This window comes from Triturus cristatus, chromosome 8 (genome assembly GCF_964204655.1).
Source record: "Triturus cristatus chromosome 8, aTriCri1.1, whole genome shotgun sequence".
In the NCBI taxonomy this organism is placed as follows: Eukaryota; Metazoa; Chordata; class Amphibia; order Caudata; family Salamandridae; genus Triturus; species Triturus cristatus.
Window position 1 is genome coordinate 87,939,232 of NC_140591.1, and position 18,899 is coordinate 87,958,130.

The window sequence follows — 18,899 nt, forward strand, 5'->3', positions numbered from 1 at the left end:
CTGCTTCCCGAGATCCAAAGGAGCCAGCTCTGACTCTTAGGTCCCATTCATATTTCTTCATTTATGAGTGAAAGTCATATACAAGTAGAATTGTTGTGTACGATAATGTATGATAATGTATAGAGCACATTCTCTGTAGAAATGGCTTTGTGAAGTAAAAAAACTGCAGCAACAAATACTGCAAGGTTATTGGCAAAGTTTTGTTTTAAAACTGGACTTGGGGACACTGTTCAGCACCTTTGCACTAGTCCCAAACAGCATTAATCATTTTGAATATTACATACAGACCAGCACTTTTGCGACCTAACAAACATTGACTTGCGACCCACCAGTGGGTCCTGTCCCAGGGACTGCCAGATGTCTAGAAAATCACTCATCAGTTGTTTTTATTGATTCTTCACATCTTCTGTCTCCTTTAGGTCTTTAGGTCTGACAGTATTTCAGTATATATATATATATATATTCACTGAAAAAACCATAGGTTTCACACATGTTATAGTTAGCGGAAATTTTACTGATAAAAAACCAATGAAATTCCCCCGTTATAGTTAGTGCAGGCAACTATAACTCACGCGACCGCAATCCTCTGCTGATGCTAATACTGTATTTAGACACTTATTTGCACATGTCTTCTTCCATACATTTTTAGCTATACATATATTACAAATATTTTTTTTCCATAAAGACACATATGTCATCAGCAGAAGATTGCGGTCGCGTGAGTTATAGTTGCCTGCACTAACTATAACGGGGGAATTTCATTGGTTTTTTATCAGTAAAATTTCCGCTAACTATAACATGTGTGAAACCTATGGTTTTTTCAGTGAATTTGCAAGGTTTTTTAAATGCTAATTCCTAACTATAACGTGTGTGAAACCTATGGTTTTTTCTGTGAATTTGTACGGTTTTTTAAATGCTAAGTTACTTTACGCCATTCGTGGCGTGCGCGCCCACTTAACGCAGTTCGTTCCGTGCGCGCACGGTGCGCTTTGCGCACCGCGCGCCCACTTTACGCAGTTAGTGTCGTGCACGCACGGTGTGCACGCACGGTGGGCACGCGGTGCCCACGTTACGCTAGATGGGCCATGTACGCACGATGCGCTTCGCGCACCGTGCGCACATGGAGGACATATGATGCACTTCGTTTTGAAAGGTAATATTTTATTTTTCGTATATGTTATAAGCCATGCACAAATGGTGCCCTTCGGGCACCATTTGCACACGGGGTGGAGAGAGTGTGGATAATTTTTTTTTTATTATTATTTTTTTTAATATTTTTAAATATCGCCAGTAGATAGTTATAGTTAGGATCGTGTTTCCATAGGAAATCTCAAAATTCTATTTGGAATAACTTTGGCGCCGGTTGACGAATCCTCGCGAAATTTTCCAAACAAATTGGGCGCTCCGCTCAGCTCCTACCCTGAAAGTCTCGGGGTGATTCGTCAAGCGGGGGTCGAGAAAAAGGGGGGGGTCCCAAAACGCGTTTTCCTCATGCATTTTTCCATAGGACCTTTAGTCGCAGCTACAGACCGAACGGCTGAACAGAATTACGTGAAATTTGGCAGAGAGGTAGCCATAAGGTCAAGGAAGTGCCTTTTGCAGGTCTGGTGTAAATCTGTTCAGTATTGCCTGAGAAAATAGCATTTAAAAGCATATAAATATCTATACGCGTGCACCATGCGCGCGCGAGCGAAATTCTGATTGGTTGTTAGATGTCGGTAAACATTCGAATCGGTCGAAATCAGGAAGTGTCGGCCGCCATTTTGTCTCTCGCACTGAAAAGGAAAGGGGGAAAAAAGGTGGAAAACGTGAAAAGGGGGCAGGGAAGAGAGTTCCTGACCCCCTAGCCTTTGTCAGGGGGTCACAGAAGGACCCCCAAGGGGAATTTTTTGTAATTTTTTTTTTTAAAAATCGCGGGGTGCGCGCACGGTGAAAAACCTTGAAAAAAAAAATAATACATACATAACTTAGCATTTAAAAAACCGTACAAATTCACTTAAAAAACCATAGGTTTCACACACGTTATAGTTAGGAATTAGCATTTAAAAAACCTTGCAAATTCACTTAAAAAACCATAGGTTTCACATAGTTAGGTGGATATTTCACTCGTAAAAAACCAATGAAATTCCCCTGTTATAGTTAGTTCAGATAACTATAACTCGCGCGACCGCCACTCTATCACAAGGATGATGTCATCAGTGATGTCATGAGTGATGGCACTGACCAGGTCATGAGTGATGTAATCTGACGTCATGAGCAGTGGATTGCGGGCGCGCGAGTTATAGTTATATGAACTAACTATAACAGGGGAATTTCATTGGTTTTTTACGAGTGAAATATCCACCTAACTATAACCTGTGTGAAACCTATGGTTTTTTAAGTGACATATATATATATATATATATATATATATATCCAAGAAACGAAGGTGCTCCTGCTGGATTACGAGGACCCTTGGAGGTTGGCATACACTCCGGCGGAGCAAGCCGGCGAAAATATCCAAATTCAAACCACAATGAAGTATGCTCTCAGTAAAGGAAGACGAAACCCTCAGTGAACAAGGCTGCGTGCCGAAACGCGTTGTGTGAATTAAACCTGACCTACACATTTCACTGAGGGTTTCGTCTTCCTTTACTGAGAGCATACTTCATTGTGGTTTGAATTTGGATATATATATATATAGATATATATATATATATATATATAGTCACTTAAAAAACCAAAGGTTACAGGGACGTTATAGTTAGGAAATAGATATTGAAAAATCTTAGAAATTCACTTAAAAACTCCAAAGGTTACAGGGTTGTTAAAGTTATCACATAGAATTGAAAAAAAAAACCTTAGAACAAAGGTTACATGGACATAGTTCTGCTCGGGTTTCACTTGTACAAAACCAGTGAAATTCAGCCGTTGAATAATAGCAAGTAATTACATATTTTTTCAAACATTTTTTAACCTATATAAGAATGTTTTGTTGCAATCAGAACAATTACAGCGTCAGCACTAACAACCATGATTTTTTCTTTGTGCAGCACTTTACCTGCTTGTCCGTTGCTGAAGTGAATTTTCCAATGATTGGGTTGGATAAGGTGATTGTGTAGGTCAGTGTTCGCTGCTGGTTACCACCAGGCTCTTTCTGCCAAGGTGTGGCTTCTAAATCTGTCCATAAAACATATACACACGTACACATCAGACTACATCAAAGATGCATGATATGGTTAATATTATACAAATTACCACTTTGAAAAATCAAGTCAACCAGAGAGAGGAGTTGGCCTAACGGCTATGGTGGTCGACCTCGAATCTGGGGAACCAGGTTCGAGTCTCAGCAATGACGCTGAACATCCTGTGATTCTGGGCAAATCACTTAATCTCCCTGTGCCTAACAAAAAATGAATGTGTCCTCATGTAATGCAACTGGTGCTATGTAAGGCGCTCTGATACCCGATACTGGGTCAAGTTTGAGCTATATATAGCTCCGTAAAATTAAAACCATGGAAATAGGTATGAATGTGCCCAATTGAAAAAGTTACTTACCATAGTTAATGATCTTTCTGGTGGAATATTTTTCTTACCACAGATTTCTTACCTTGTGAATATTCTCCAGCCGTCAGACTGGATCCAGAAACTTTACAGCAGTTCTCATGCGTACCTGAAGGTGGCCCTGTGAGCGTTCTGCTCTGGAAGTGACAAGTGGAGCAGCCTATAAGCACCACACACACCCGCGGATGTCAGTTGATTTCTAGGCTGTCCACGCCCTAAGATGCAGAGTTCCTTAGCAGACTGGCATGACCAGTATACAGACCCCCTAAAACTGGGACCATTTTAGATTTAAAATAAAAAAATAAAAAAAGAGTCCAGGCCACAGAACAGAATATGTGGTTAGATTGAGTTTCCACCAGAAAGAGCATCATGGTAGCTAAGTAACTTGTTCTTTGGAAGGATACTTTTTACTGAATATTCCTCACCTTGTGAATAGATACCGTGCAGCACATCTTTATTTAGAGAACAATCCATCAATAGATGGTCCATTTGTGCACTGCATTGCTCTTTTTTGGTCCAGAGAAACCAAGAAAGAGCTGATCTCCCACTCAATGTTCCTTGGTACTATCAATGTAAACGTTTAGGGCACTCTAAGGGTTCAAGCAATAGATCATCTCTTCCTCCTTAGATGGATGAAGTGGGGCAAAGAATGCCAAAAGAGTGATAGCCTGCATGACATGAAATGGAGTGACCACTTTCAATATAAAGGGAGCTCAGGCCTCACCACCACTTTATCTGAAATGAACGTTTTACAAGGTGGGTTGATAGAAAGAGCCTGCTGCTCGTTCATACGCCTAGACGATGTTATAGCGAGGAGAAATACTGTTTTCAATGTAAGAAGTCTCAATGGGCAACTGTGCAGAGACTCAAAAGGGGTGCACATAAGTTTAAATCCCACTGGGGTATCACAAAGGGATTTGTCGGAAACAAATGCTGTAAACCTTCAAAAATTACATAATAGATGATTTAAATAATGAAAGCTGATATGGGAACCACAAAAAAATTAAGAGCTGTTACGTAGCCCTCAACAGTACCAAGGCAAGTCCTTGCTGGTTCAGATAAAGAACAAACAACAAAACTTCAGCTACCTTAGCCTCTAGCGTGTCAATATGTTAGGTGCTGCACCAAACCACAAACTTGCGCCAACGACTGGCATTCACTGACTTTGTGGAGGGACACCTCACTGCCAAGATGATATCAGCAACCTCAGGAGAAAGGTCAAAAGGGGTCAACTGCTGCACTTCAATCTCCAAACATGGGAATGCAAATTGTGCATGCCTGGACTCAACACCCTGCCCTGCTGCTGCCACAGACGTTCCTCTAGGCACAGAAGCCTCCTAAGGGGACAGATGCGAATTCCCTGGAGTTCTGAGTACCACTCTCTCCTGGCCCAATCCAGTACCACTGTGACTTGGTCCCGGTTGTGGAGGAGAGGTAGTGGCAGGATGGTGTGCAGGAGTCACAAAACTAACTCCACTCTAGACGGCAGGTGTCTCTGACACAGTGCTGCCTTGGAAAGTCCAACATGCTAAAGTGCTGACATTGCGCATTCTGGGCAATGGTGAAAAGATGAAGCCAGAGTTCTTATCAGTGCTGGAAGATGCCATGTGCCACCTCTGGGTGAAACTGCCATTTGTGATCCACCACGGAGTTTGTCCACCTTGGCATTTAAGATCACATCAGGTGGTATACCACCAGAGAAATTTGCAGGCAATCCAGCCACTTCCAGAGGCACAGAGTCACCTGGCACAGGGCCCTCAGACCCACCTGCCTTGCTTAATGTAGTAACACATGGGGGTGCATTGTCCTCAACCTCCTGCACCGGCATGTCTTTAATAGTTGGCAAGAAAGCCTTCAATACAAGTAATTGATGTGGAGTTGAGTCTCTGCCAGTGACCAGAGGCGTCTGATCTCCATCTCTACCAGATGACCTCGCCAACTCATGCATTTGTGACCAATATCAACATTGGGTGGGGTAAGGAGAAGGGCGTGCCACTAACCCAGTTGCAGTCCAGAAGCCACCACAACAGATCTTTTGCAGTCTCCTAAATCTAGATACAAACTGAAATATTTCTCCAATGTTGTGTCTACTCTGATTTGAGGTCCCACTGCAGAGCCTACGTGTGCCATGTGGTATGTTTGACCAGCACGATACAGAAGGCCAGCAACTCAAAAAGCTTCAGAGTCATCTGCACTGAGATCCAGGACAAAGGCTGAAACAGTGTGATTATAGCCCGAATTTCCTTGACTCCCTATTCCAGGGAAAAGGCACAAAACCGTACAGTATCCAGAATTGCTCAGACGAAAGGGAGAGTCTACAAAGCAGGCAGGTCTGACTTCAGCACACTGGTAATGAACACCAACAATGTTAGGAGGTTTGCCGTCATCTGGAGGTAGTGGACAACCGCTTGGGGCGAGCCCACCTTTAGCAGCCAGTCATTGAGGTAGAGGAAGACTGGTAACCCAGCCATCAGAAGGTGGGCTACAACAACCGCCATCATCCTGTTGACCCCAATAGGGAGCACTGCAAACTGAAAATGCTCCAGTCCCATCATGAACCGCAGGAAGTGCCTGTAGGCCGGCAGGATGGGAATATAAAAATAAGTATCCAGCAGGTCCAACACCACACCCGGTCTCTGGGGTCTAGGTCAGCCAGTACCTGGCCAAGTGTAAGTATGTTGAATTTGTCCATCCACAGGAAGGTAATTGAGAGGGAGAAGATCTATAAAAGGACCAAGGCCTCAGTCCCTCTTTTGCATAAAGAAGTAGCGGGAGTAACATCCAGTTCCTACTAATGAGGCCCAAACCCTCTCTATTACTCCTTTGGCCACAAGGGCCAGCACTTCTTGCTGCAAGACGGACAGGTGATACTTCATGATGGTGGTGGAAGGTGAGGCACAGAGGAAAGAATTGGGAGAGCACTGCCCGATGGACACTTTGAAGGACTTGCCTGAAGTGATGGCTTGCCACCCTTGAAGAAAATTTTAGAACCAGTCTTCGACAGGGTGGCTGTGTACCAGCAAGGACATACTAAAGCGGTATTGTGGTTGCGGTGCTGCTGGAGGGGTGGGGGACTAGCTGCACATTTTGTCTGCTGTCCGTAACGCTGTCCCTGAGAACCGCTGCGGGACTATGAAAGGGCTGAAAGGAGTCTGGCTGTGTCGAAATGGAAAATCTCTACCGTAGTCATGAAGAGGGCAAAATTGGTGGTGGAATTGTCTTGTAGGTGTAGAAAGGCCCCAGGAACCTGCTGTGGCTCTGCTCTCCTTGAAACGCTTTAAGGCTGAGTCTACTTTTTCACCAAAAAAGTGAGAGCCATCAAACAGCATGTACATTAAGGATGTCTGGACACCCCCTGAGAAACCTGTAGACCTCATCCAGGCATGGTGCATAAATGCCACAAGGTGCCCTTTGCTCGCTCTAAGCAGTTTGTTGTGTCCAACCCAGAGCAAATCACAAATTGTGCTGCACCACAACCGTCCTGAATAGCCTGGGTAAGAGAAGCCCGAACGTCATCCAGAAAAGTGGGGGAAACTTGTGCCACAGTATCTCAAAGGGCAGGAGAAGAGTGGCCCAGAAGACAGCTGGCATTCACAGATCTGAGGGCCAGGTCGATGGATGAAAAATTCTGTCTCCAAACTGTCTCCATGTATTTAGATTCACGATCAGACAGAGTAGTAGGAAAAGCATTGGGATTAATTTTGCTGTTGAACGCCTGCCATCAGAATCTCTAGCGTTACGTGCTTAGCGAGAAAGGCTGGGTTGTCTGGTGCAGAGTGATGGTGATTCTCAACCTGCCAATTAAGTGGCAGACCTGAACAAGGTTTCAACCAAGTACTCAAAAGAGTATCTGTAAGGGCTTCAATAAATTGTAATAGTAACTATGGGAGTCGGGCCAGGTGAAGTACTTCTGCCAAGATATCAGTCTTTACTTCTATAATGGGTATTTATTTTATTTTAACAGTTTTGTATAGCGCGAACAAGACCCTTGCGGGTATCAGAGCGCTTTACAGGGCATATGCATGAGATTGTCAGATACATATAAATACGATAAATTATGCGAATACATTCCTGGTAACTGTTAGCTACTAGCATATATCAACGAGAGTGTATAAGAAAGTTCAGGTTAATCTGGACAAGAAAATCGCCTTCACTTCTTTTTTGAAGAAGGCAGCGGATGGATTCAGTCTGGTTTCTGGTGGTAAGGCGTTCCAAATCCTAGGGGCCATTCCTGAGAAGGTACGATTGTACGTTTTTTTTCTTGAAGAAACGTGGTTTAAGTAGAAGATTATCAGAACTCCTAGTGGTTCTGCTACCACCCGACAGCACTAATTTCTCCGCAAGGTATCTCAGGGTTTTTTGGTGCAATGCCTTATATGTCATACAGGCGATTTTTAAATGGATTCTGGCCTCAAAAGGTAACCAGTTGAGGGCACGTAGGTCAGGGGAGATGTGGCAGTTTCTTCTGGAGCCTGTGATGAGTCTAGCGGCTGTGTTGATTGAGGCTCTTAGTGGAGCGGTTGTGGATCTGGGAAGGCCGCAGAGAGCGATACTCCCATAGTCCACTCTGGGAATTACTAGGGTTTGAACTGCCTGTTTGAAGTCATTCGCGGGTATGAATGGCTTCAATTTTCTCAGGGTGTTCATCTGAAAATTGGAATCTCTAGTTGCAGCGCTGATGTGTTTCTGCAGGTTTAGTTTATTATCCAGAGTTATACCAAGGGATTTCACAGAATCAATGATGAGAGGTTGACCATCGAGTGCGGTTAGGTGCTGCATCCACTCGCGGATCATGACTGATTGGGGGAGCGATAAGGAGGAATTCTGTTTTTTAGTGTGTTAAGTTTTAGATGGTTGCTTGCCAACCAGCACTGTGCTTTTTGGAGCGTAGAGTTAAGGGACTTGAGGTCTTCAAGAGAGTTGACCTTCATGTAGAGTTGAGTGTCGTCGGCGTGCATGCGATATTGGATGTTTGAGGAGTTGAGAAGCTCAGTGAGTGGTTCCATAAATAGATTGAAGAGTGTTGGGGAGAGGGAAGATCCCTGGGGTACTCCCAAGGTGACTGGGGTGGGGTTAGATAAAGATTGGTTGATCTTGAATCTTTGCGTTCTGTCTTGGGGGAAGGAAGTGAACCAGTTTAACACTGTTCCAGATAAACCCATTCTGTGTTTCAGGAGGTCAAGTAGGTTGCTGTGTTTGACTGTGTCGAAGGCTGAGGATAAGTCCAGTAAGATTAACAAACAGGCTTTATTTTGGTCCAGTATTTGTAGAGCGTCATCTATAATGTGGGTCATGGCTGATTCGGTACTATGCCCAGATCGAAAGCCAGAATGGAATTGATCTAGCAGGTTGAAATAGTCAATGTGGTTACTGAGCTGCATGTGGACACATTTTTCGAGTAATTTGGCCAGTGTCGAAATGTTGGATATTGGGCGATAGTTATTCAGGTCTGACGGGTCAGCTGATACTTTCTTTAGGATGGGGGATACCTGACCCGTTTTGAGGATGTCCGGGATGGTTCCTTGCAAAAGAGAGGTGTTTATAATCCTGGTCCATAGGGGCATTAGCTGTGGCATGAAGGTCTTTAAGTGGGTTGCTGGGAGAGGATCCGTAAAATGATTGGAGGGATTCAAAGCCATGAGCGTGTTGACAATAGTTTCTTCGCTGTATAGGTTGAAGGTGGTCCAGGAGGCGTTGTACTTGAGGTCGAGCTTTGTAGGACAGTAAAGCGGGATCACTGGTGTGGTCATCGTGGTGATAGTGTGTGGGTGGGTGTGGGATAATAGGTCCTTAAGTAGGTCTGTCTTTAAATTTTCAGTCTTTGTTGTGAAAAAGGCGGCAAGCTCTTCACAATTGGGGAGTGTTTCTGGGTTGACTTGGGGGGAGTGTTAGATATCCTTAGATTGAGCCTTGATTATTTCGAATAGTTTTTTTGGGCGATTCTCAGCTTGGTCTAATTGTTTACAAATGAAGTCAGCTTTTGAACGTCTGATCTTTCTGTAATAGGAGTTTCTGGTGCTTCTTAGTAGTTTGAGGTGGGCAGCGGATGGAGCGGATCTCCATTGTCTTTCAATGGCTCTCAGTGATCTTCTGTCTTCATTTAGCCTACCATCGTACCAGGGGTTTGAAGCCTTTGTGGTGACTCTTTTCAATTGTAGGGGTGCTAGGTTGTCGAGTACCCTGTTCATAGAATTGAAGTAGTGGTTGGTCAAGTCCTGTACATCATCTAGTCCATCCAGTGGGGGTGCGAGGATGTGGCTAGCGGTTGCGAGTGCGGTAGGGTTGAGGTTATCTAGATTCCTTCTCCAGATTTTCGTTCTCTTAGGTTGGATAGAGAGTAATTTAACTACTTCCTTGATATGGAAAGTGATGTGATGGTCGGACCAGTCGCAAGGAAGAATCGAATCAAGCTGAATAGAGTCTACCTTGGCGATCACTAGATCAAGGATTGAGCCCTTATCGTGGGTGGGACCATCACAAATTTGGGATAGGTTGAGGTCGGACAGGAAAGCTTTGAGGCTGTTGACCTCTGGGTCATTTGGATCGTTCCAGTGGAGGTTGAAGTCCCCCAGGAAGATCTGAGTAATCTGTTGACCGACATTTGTGGCTAGAATATCCATAATGTGTTCGATGAAGGTGAGGTTGTTACCAGGAGGATGGTAGAAAGAGTGGAGTGAACATATTGGTTTGTTATTGCTCGAGATGTCTAGGCAGCGGTATTCACAGGAAGAGAATACCGGAGAGTTGGAGCGGTTCACTGAGAGGTTGTTCCTATGAATGCAGGCAATACCACCCCCTAGCTTATCAGGTCTGTCAAGCCTTGTGATGTAATAATTTGGGGGAACTAAAATGTCTAAGATGGGTGAGGATGATTCGTTTAGCCAGGTTTCCGTCAAGATGATAAGGTCAGGTTTATTGTTTATAATGAGGTCAGCTATATCGGCAGCATGACATGATGCTGATCTACAATTTAGTAGGATACATTTTAGCTGGGCCTTGGTCAAAGTGGTGGATTTCTGGTCATGAGAGATGGGTATTCTCGTCAAGTTATTTGCATCAATGTCTCTGGGGGTGTGTCTTGTACTTCTAGATGCATTGGGATGGATCGGTTGGATTAAGGACAGTTTCTGTGTGTCGTCATTGTGCGCTGGTTTAGAGGGTAGGGAAGGAAGTTCGTAGGAATGAAGCAGGGAGGTGAGCTCACTTGGAGAAAGGGTTCTCTTTTTCCTGGCCGGACGGGATGATGCATTAGGATAGGGTACTGTATTCCATTTGGGGAGTTGAGGCGGGGAGCTAGTGCATTGCCGATGCATAGGATTCACTTGTGGGTTGGGTTGAGGCCGGATCAGGTCGTGAAGAGTTTGGATGTCCTCTTATTTGTTGAAGGTATAGTAGTATTTCATCAAGTCTGGGGTCAGGTGTAGGAGTTATCATATTGATGGCCTGAACTGTAGCAAGGTGAGGAGGGGTTATTGGTGGTATCCCGGGGCAAGACATGAACTGGTTTGACGTATGGTGGTTTTTCAGAGTGGGAGTCCATAGGGAAGGGATAGATGGAGAAGGGATGTGAAGGGGTATTGATGTGTATTTCAGGAGGATCTGATTCGTTGTGTGAAATTCTTGTTGAGTGGTGGTAACTGGAAAGGGGGGAAGTGAAGAGGGGAAGTGAGGGGTTGTTGGAATGAGCTATGGGAGGAGGAACGGTGAGATTATAAGTGCAAGTAGAGGAAGAAGATGGAACCGCGGGATGCTCTGGAGTAAGTATGTAAGAAGAGGGGATTGGAGCAGAACCCGTAATGGAGTTACTGGGGATGATGATGGAGGTGGGGAGTGGAGTACTAACTAAATGGTGGGTGAAGGCGTGGTTGTGGGGAAAGGGAGTAGTAGTGGAGGACGCGAGGGCGTGAAGGAGGTCTGGAGACGAGGTGATGCGAATGAAAGGCGAGGTGGGTATGCTAGAGATTGTGGTGGTGCTGGGGAAGGAGTGGAGATTATGTGGGTGTATGTCATTAGATGGGGTGTCTGTTAGGTCTGGTGTGGATATATATGAACAATGGGATACCAAGGGGGAGTGTCTGGATGGGGCGTCAGGTAAGGAATCTGACAGAGGGTTAGGAGAATGGTTTGCGAGGGAGGTGGGATAGGATCTTGCAACCTTCGGTCTGGTGCTTGGGTAGATGTTGTCCAGTAAATTCAGGTTATGGTCTGCTGCCTGCATGAGGATAATCCCATTATGATAAATGGTAAATGTAGCAGTTGCTTTGTAGAACGGGGAGGGAATGATAGTTAATGTGAGCCCGTGTGCGGTTTTTTTGGTCGATGCAATTGAGAAAAGGGCGAGAAAGGCTTTCCGCCATTGTGCTCTCCTTTTGGTGTAGAAGATAATGTCGTTTGTAATGTGTCCTGTGTTATTTGAAAAATAGGGGTCATAGATTGGGGTTTCTGGATGTGATTTTAGTAGACTATGTTTGAAGCTTGTGGCCACATTTTTTGAGAGGTTAGGGAGGTATTTGATGGAGTAGGTGTGTGGGCCCATAGGCTCCATGATATGGTTTGAGAAAGAAAAAAAAACTAAGGGGGAGAATTATTTGGGGAGTAGGAGAAGTTGCAGGCCTCCCTGTTTATTCCAGATGTTGAGTCCTTGTGATAGGCCCCCACTACATTACCATTAGTGGGTCACGTAGTGGTAGGTGGTCCTTGCTGTTTGTGAGGGTCGGATTAACTTGGCTTACTATGTCCCAAAAAAGGTAATGTTCGGTATCCTTAGTTATAGACTTAATTATAGTAATTAGTATCAATTGAAGGTGCGGAAACGCGCGCTTAAGAACGAAGCGTGGGAATGCCTATATAACGCATCCCTGGAAAAGGACTGCTCTGCCTTCTGGCTGGCGGTCAGGGCTCCTTTCCTTATTAAAGGGGAAACGGATAGATTGGATGTGGCCATTACTGAAGATTCCTGGGTCGACTTCTTCGCTGAGGTATATAATCCGGGAGGGAAAGACAAACTGGTAGCTAAGAAGCCTATTACTCAGGGCCAATTGGCGGACGATTTTGTCCCGTTTAATTTAGATGCTACTGTTGACGAATTGTCCGCCGCAATCACCCAGAGCAAAGGCAGTAAAGCGCCAGGCGCTGATGGCGTCCCAATTGATTTATTCAAACTCCAGCCGGGGCTCTGGTCGCCTCTACTTACACGTGTTTTAGAGGCCAGTTGTGCGCGGGGTTTCATCGATACTTGGGCAGACTCAATAATTATACCTATATTCAAAAAAGGGGACCGGGACAAACCTTCTTGTTACCATCCCATATCCCTTCTGGACTCTTTTTTGAAAGTCACTGGGCGAGTTATCCTGAACCGTTTGCAACTTTGGGCCGACGAGTTTAACATCTTATCGCCGGTTCAATACGGCTTTCGCAAGGGCTGCGGTACCGTAGAACAGGTTCTCAACTTCACGTCACTAGTTGGCAAATATACTCAGGCCAAAGAGGGCAAACTCTTTGTTGTGTTCGTTGACCTAAGTGCGGCTTTCGATTGTGTCATTCATAATCGATTATGGCAGATCTTGAGCGACATGAAGGTTGATGAAGTACTTATTTCCTTTCTAAGGCAGTTGTATGCTGGCGCTAGGGCAAAGGTCAGATATGGTTTAAATGGTGAATGCACTAAGCCCTTCTATGTAAAGAGGGGCGTGAGACAAGGGTGCGTACTCGCCCCACTGCTGTTTAACTTGTATACCAACGACCTAGAAAAAGTTCTGATTGCTGCAGTACGCGATTCCCCCCCAGGCCAATCAGCATCAAATCGCGTCCCTTTTATATGCTGACGATGCAGTGATCATGTCCGGGACGCAAAGAGGTCTCCAAACTGCTCTGGACACTTACATAAAGTTTATGGATAACCGGGGGTTAAAATTGAATGTTTCCAAATCGTTTGTAATGTCCTGTGGCAGTGGCAAGAAAAGAGCATGCCGCTTGTTTGTGGGGAAAGAGGAACTTGCCCCAGCTAAAATATTTTCGTACCTGGGAATAGTCCTCGAGGAAAAGGGGTCCTGGGGGCCAGCTATTAGAAATAGGACTTTGTCATTTAAGAAAGCTACTGCTGCACTTATGATCTTCTCGAAAAAGCTGGGGAGGAGACCGCCTGCAATACTGTTAAAAATCTACCAAGCCAAGTGCATCAGTATAGCCATTTATGGGGCAGGTATTTGGGGGATCAATAACAATTTCTCCTCAATACAAAGGGTAGAGAATGCTTTCTTAAGATTTATCTTGGCAACCCCTGCTAGTTCCCCAGTTTTTAACTAGGTATGCGCTATGTGAGTGATTTGATTAGTATACAACCAATTTTGCTTTGGTACAGGGTATGGACTTCCCCAGCATTAACGTTAAACAGAGATATCCTTAAAGATTGTATGGGATTGGATATGGCACTTAGGATACCCTGGTTGAAGTATATTTGTTATTTCACAAGTGACCTTGGCAGACCCGAGTTTTACTTTCAACCAGAGACCATGTGCAGTCTAACAAGAAAGGATTTGAAGGAGCTATGTTGGTCCCACGTTGAATCACTTAGATTAGGCGTTGAACTCAATAAGAACCTTGTATTTCAACATCAATTTACATTGGTTTCTAATGATATTCAGCCATATTTAACATGGTGTCAGGTGGGCTTTGACCGTTTTTTGCTCACCAGGCTAAGGTTCGATGTCTTTTTCCGCTTAGTTTCCTTCCCCGCAGTTAATGACTGGGCAAGAAAATTATGTAATTGCCCTTGTGATAATCTGTCTACCCAGTCAACCCTACATGTAATCTGTTTTTGTAAATTTTATTCGATGGAAAGATCTAGATGGATTAAGCCATTTTTAAAAAAACATGGTTCATGGAGACACTGTCGGCCCGCCTTATTGTTTTTAGTATCTTTACAAGACGAATACTGTGTGTCAATAATGTTGGGCTTTTTAAAAAGTATTTTAAGGAAAAGGAAATGTTTAATGAGTTTTTAAAGTAACTTATTTATGTTCTGTGTAACGATATTTTATTGTGGTTTACTTTTGTCTATATGAACATGTTACTTTTATGAATTCATGAATCTTGAACTCGAATAAAGTATTATCTATCTATCTAGTGGGTTAGAGTGTCTGCGTCTCAGTCGTTCCAAGATGGCTGCTTCCTTATCCAGTGATGGACAGAGATCTGTGGCTTAGTCCTATTACTATTTCCATGCAACCAAAGCTACAAGGGTATTGTCCTCAGTCTGTTTCTGGGGGGGCAGATCAGCATGTATGGTCCTTTCTTTCTGTTTGATAGTGTACTGAATTCTATAGTTTCTGTGTCTTTGCGGTGGTGAGTAGTCCCTTCTTTGTGTTATCCATTCAGTCGACTAGTCAGTTTGAGGTTCCACAGTTAAGGCACAAAATGGTGGGGCTTGTAGTTAAGCGCAAAATGGTGGGACTTGTATTGCTCAACGAGGTGTGGCCAACCAAATCACTGCTGCGCATCTCTACACGCTCTTCTGCATTGGTCTCTCTGTGCACCGCTCTGAATGCCCCTCCGCATGAAGCGCGGTCTCAGGGGGGACCCTGTACAGAGGTGGAGACCAAAAGTGTGTGGCTGCGAGAGAGCAGAGCATGGAGCCCAGCTACGATGCCTCGCTCCGATGTCTCACCTCTCGCGGTTGAACTTCATGATAACAGCATCTAGTGGATCCGGAGTCACGAGCCTGCAGAGAACAGCTGCGCATCATTTTGTGTCACGAGTCTGGAGTGGACATTGTCAGCCTGTGTCACGGACCTACAGTGGACATCAGCATATCTGAAACTGTACAGCAAGTCTCGGCACCAGTCACGCATCCGCAAAGGGGCATCTTTAACGTCTTACAATAGAATCTGGCCACAACAGCTCTCGGCAAAGGTAACAAGTCAGTACATACAGGACTATAACTGCTAGCGCGCATGACACTACCCTCAGCATCTCATTCCCACCTTGCTGCAATATTTAGAGATAGCCGCTAGTTGGAGAGTGAAGTAACCAGAAGGTTTACCTGGGTCAGGGATGGACAATTCATTATTATAGGGCACGTGTAAGGTGCCTTACAGCATTTTCGGGTTGGAGAATGGCTCCATTTCTTCAGGTGATTATTCAGTGACTTAACTGATGGCTACAGTATGCCATCCTCCTGAGCCAAGATCCTAGGCAACCTGCTGATCTGGTTGAGTGAAAAGGAAATACAGATTAGTGTGGTGTGGTGAGATGTGCAGGGGAGTGTTTGCATTAGGTGTGATGATCTGTGAGTAATTTCGTTTATGTATATATCATAGTGTGCACTACATCCTCAACGCCCACCTGATATTGCGACAAAATCAACGCCTACCCTGCAACCAAAGATGAGGGTGTCCAGTGAGCCAACAGTACCAGATTTGTTTCTTAATTATTTTTTGCCACTCCTCCATTCTCTTCACTGAGACACAGGCGGCAGAAATGCGGTTCGCATTGCAGTGAGGGGCGTGGTAGGACAAGCACGAATATCACTCCCACTGGGTTCAGGAAAACTGATGGGAAGGGCATCTGACAGATTGCCTAGCCAACGTATGCTAAACCAGGTAGACGCTAACCAGGTACTGCCATCCATCTTAGAAACAATCATGAGTCTACAAGTTGAAGTGCAGGCTTCATGAGTGGAAAGCCAAGTACTACGTAGGGAACTAGGGAGGTAGGTGGACTGTCCTGCAAGGGGAAGCCTGGTTCTACAAGTGGTAAGGAAAATCCATGGGCATTTCCTCCTCCATTACTCATGACTGGCAGCACATCTTCTACTCATACTGCCGCTTCCTCTCCTCCTCTCTCTCCACCCGGGGTTAGAACTGCCACACTTGCTCAGGCTCAAACAATACATGCAGTGCAGCATCCCACCATTCCAGCTGCAGCTCCAGAAAGATTCTATAGGGTTCCCAAAAGATATGCCATATTCGTTAGTCAATGTAAGTTACACTTCCTATGCAAACCTGCAGCCTTCCCTGATGAGAAGATCAAAACAGCAGTTGTTCTGTCAAGGGTAACGCCTGACCAGCAACCACAGACGAGGGTGTCCAGTGAACAAACAGACCAGTGAGGGCCATGGTAGGACAAGCACGAATATTGCTCCCGCTGGGTTCAGGATATCTCAGGTTAGTGCATCTGACACCAACATCGTGGGGTCCATCACCAACATCTGGTTGTGGCAATTCTTGCAGGGTTTAAATCTTAGTTTTGTAGTAAGACATGTCCCTAGCACACTGTAGAAATCTGTAAGAAAACTTTCTGTCAAGAGACAGAAATGAGGGAGCAAGATCCAGATCCATGTTGGAAGGCGTAGAAAGACAGGAACTAACTTTAAAGCATAGAGGTCACATTTATAAGTTGCCCTGACATTACTTCTAACCCGGCATGCAAGGAAACTAATGAGAATAATTTCCTGATGCAGTCTGGGGCCTGGGGTAATTTGCAAGGTGATTAATCAGCGGTTAGAAGTATCCATCAGAATACTGTATATATGAGACAAGCAATTAAGCTAACTATTAATAGAGCAAATTGAGTCCTCAGAAAGTCCCACACAGGCAGAAGGAATGATTAAGGTGACTAACCCTGTTAAACGCTCAATGGTCCCAGGCCCAGAAGTCTACACCGCGGCCTTTTATAAGAAATGATGGTCCCATGTGATAGGGATCATGGATAAGGAGTTCAAAGAAATGCCTAGGAAGGGAGCAGTCACCCTGACAATGACTAAGTAGAACGTCTTGGTGATCATAAAAAAGGGGAAAGATCCTGAAAACTGTAGCTGATACCAAGATATACACTAACGTAATTGCTAATATGTTACATCACTTGCTGCAAGACCTCATCCACCCTGACCAGGTGGGATTTAAATTAAAGAGGGTGGTGGGAGACAACACAAAGAATGTTATACACCTAATATACATTGCTAACAAAAACACAGGTGTTGCATCTAATGCTTGATGCGAGAAGGCCTGTGACACAGTGGAGAAGATTTTTCTGAAGGTGACATTGAGTGACAGAGGACTGGTCAAGGCTATTTTTGAGAATGGTCCTGGTTGAATATACACACCTGACAAGTAATGTCTGACTAAATGCTCAGGGCTCATAAGCAATATAGATCCAAAGTGGTATCAGGGAGGTGTGCCCACTGTCAATCCTTTTTTTTGTAAATTATAAAACCTTTAGCTTAGCAAATTCAAAACAAACTGGCCATATGAGTGGTGAAGCTGGAGTGAGAAGCTTAAATTCTCCTTCTTCCCCGATGACATCTTAGTTACACTGGAAAATCCAGAAAGTCCATTGCTCCCCTTAATTGAGGAATTTAAAGCCTTCTGTGAAGTACACAGATTTAAAACTAATATGACCAAATTCAATACTGTTGATATCAGTCTAGCAGAAGAGGAGAAGACCTGGCTCACAGAAAACGCATCTTTCTTTTATACAACTAGATTTCTGTGTATACACATAGGCCCCTCTATCAAGGCCATCCAACAAAGCTAATTTACTACCTCTACTGATAGAAATCTGGCATGAGCTACAAAGCTGGAATGGCAGTTCTCAATCCTGGCAGGGCTGTATAACCTGGGTTAAAATTATTATTTTGCGATGGTTCCTGTTTCTATTTAGGCCATTCCAATACAATTTAAAGCCCAAATTGTAAAACAAACTGCAAAATGCTTGCAAAGAATTTATAAATGGAGGGAAGAAGGCCATGGTGGCTGCAAAAAACCATACCATCACATGAACGAACAGAACCTGGTAGTCTGGAATCAGAGGTCCTTAAGATCAAGGTTTGCATTTAAGCTTTCTATTATAATAGTCAAAAGGTGAGTCTGAGAGCCACTGGTGCGCAAAATAACCATACCATCACATGAACGAACAGAACCTGGTAGTCTGGAATCAGAGGTCCTTAAGATCAAGGTTTGCATTTAAGCTTTCTATTATAATAGTCAAAAGGGGAGTCTGAGAGCCACTGGTGCGCAAAATAACCATACCATCACATGAACGAACAGAACCTGGTAGTCTGGAATCTTATGTCCTAATTATCAAGCTTTGCATTTAAGCTTTCTACTAGAATAGTCAAAAGGGGAGCCTGGGAGCCATTGGTACTTCAAGGATCATTTACTGGTGGGAGGTTATTTGTGGGAGGTTATATGATGAAAATTGAAACACAGAGCTAAGACCCTGGTGCGGCCCCAATAAATAGGGCAATGTTAACAATATGGGCCGACAATGATTAAAGAGGGAGCCTCGCAAAGAACCTTATACACTATGCTACTGGGACCCTAATGTTACCCGAAGTCAAAGTAGGTAGGTAGGTAGGT

General features: G+C 44.3%; 1 protein-coding gene across 5 annotated transcripts in view; it reads right to left on the bottom strand.

Annotated features, from left to right (window-relative positions):
- Window positions 1-18,899, bottom strand: part of GRAMD1C (GRAM domain containing 1C) — a 1,366,575-nt gene that overhangs the window by 336,112 nt on the left and 1,011,564 nt on the right. For all 5 annotated transcript variants that reach the window (XM_085621077.1, XM_085621075.1, XM_085621076.1 and 2 more), the window contains one exon: window positions 3,041-3,159. In XM_085621077.1, the coding sequence (XP_085477203.1) occupies window positions 3,041-3,159 (119 nt within the window). The remainder of the gene's footprint in view (window positions 1-3,040; window positions 3,160-18,899) is intronic.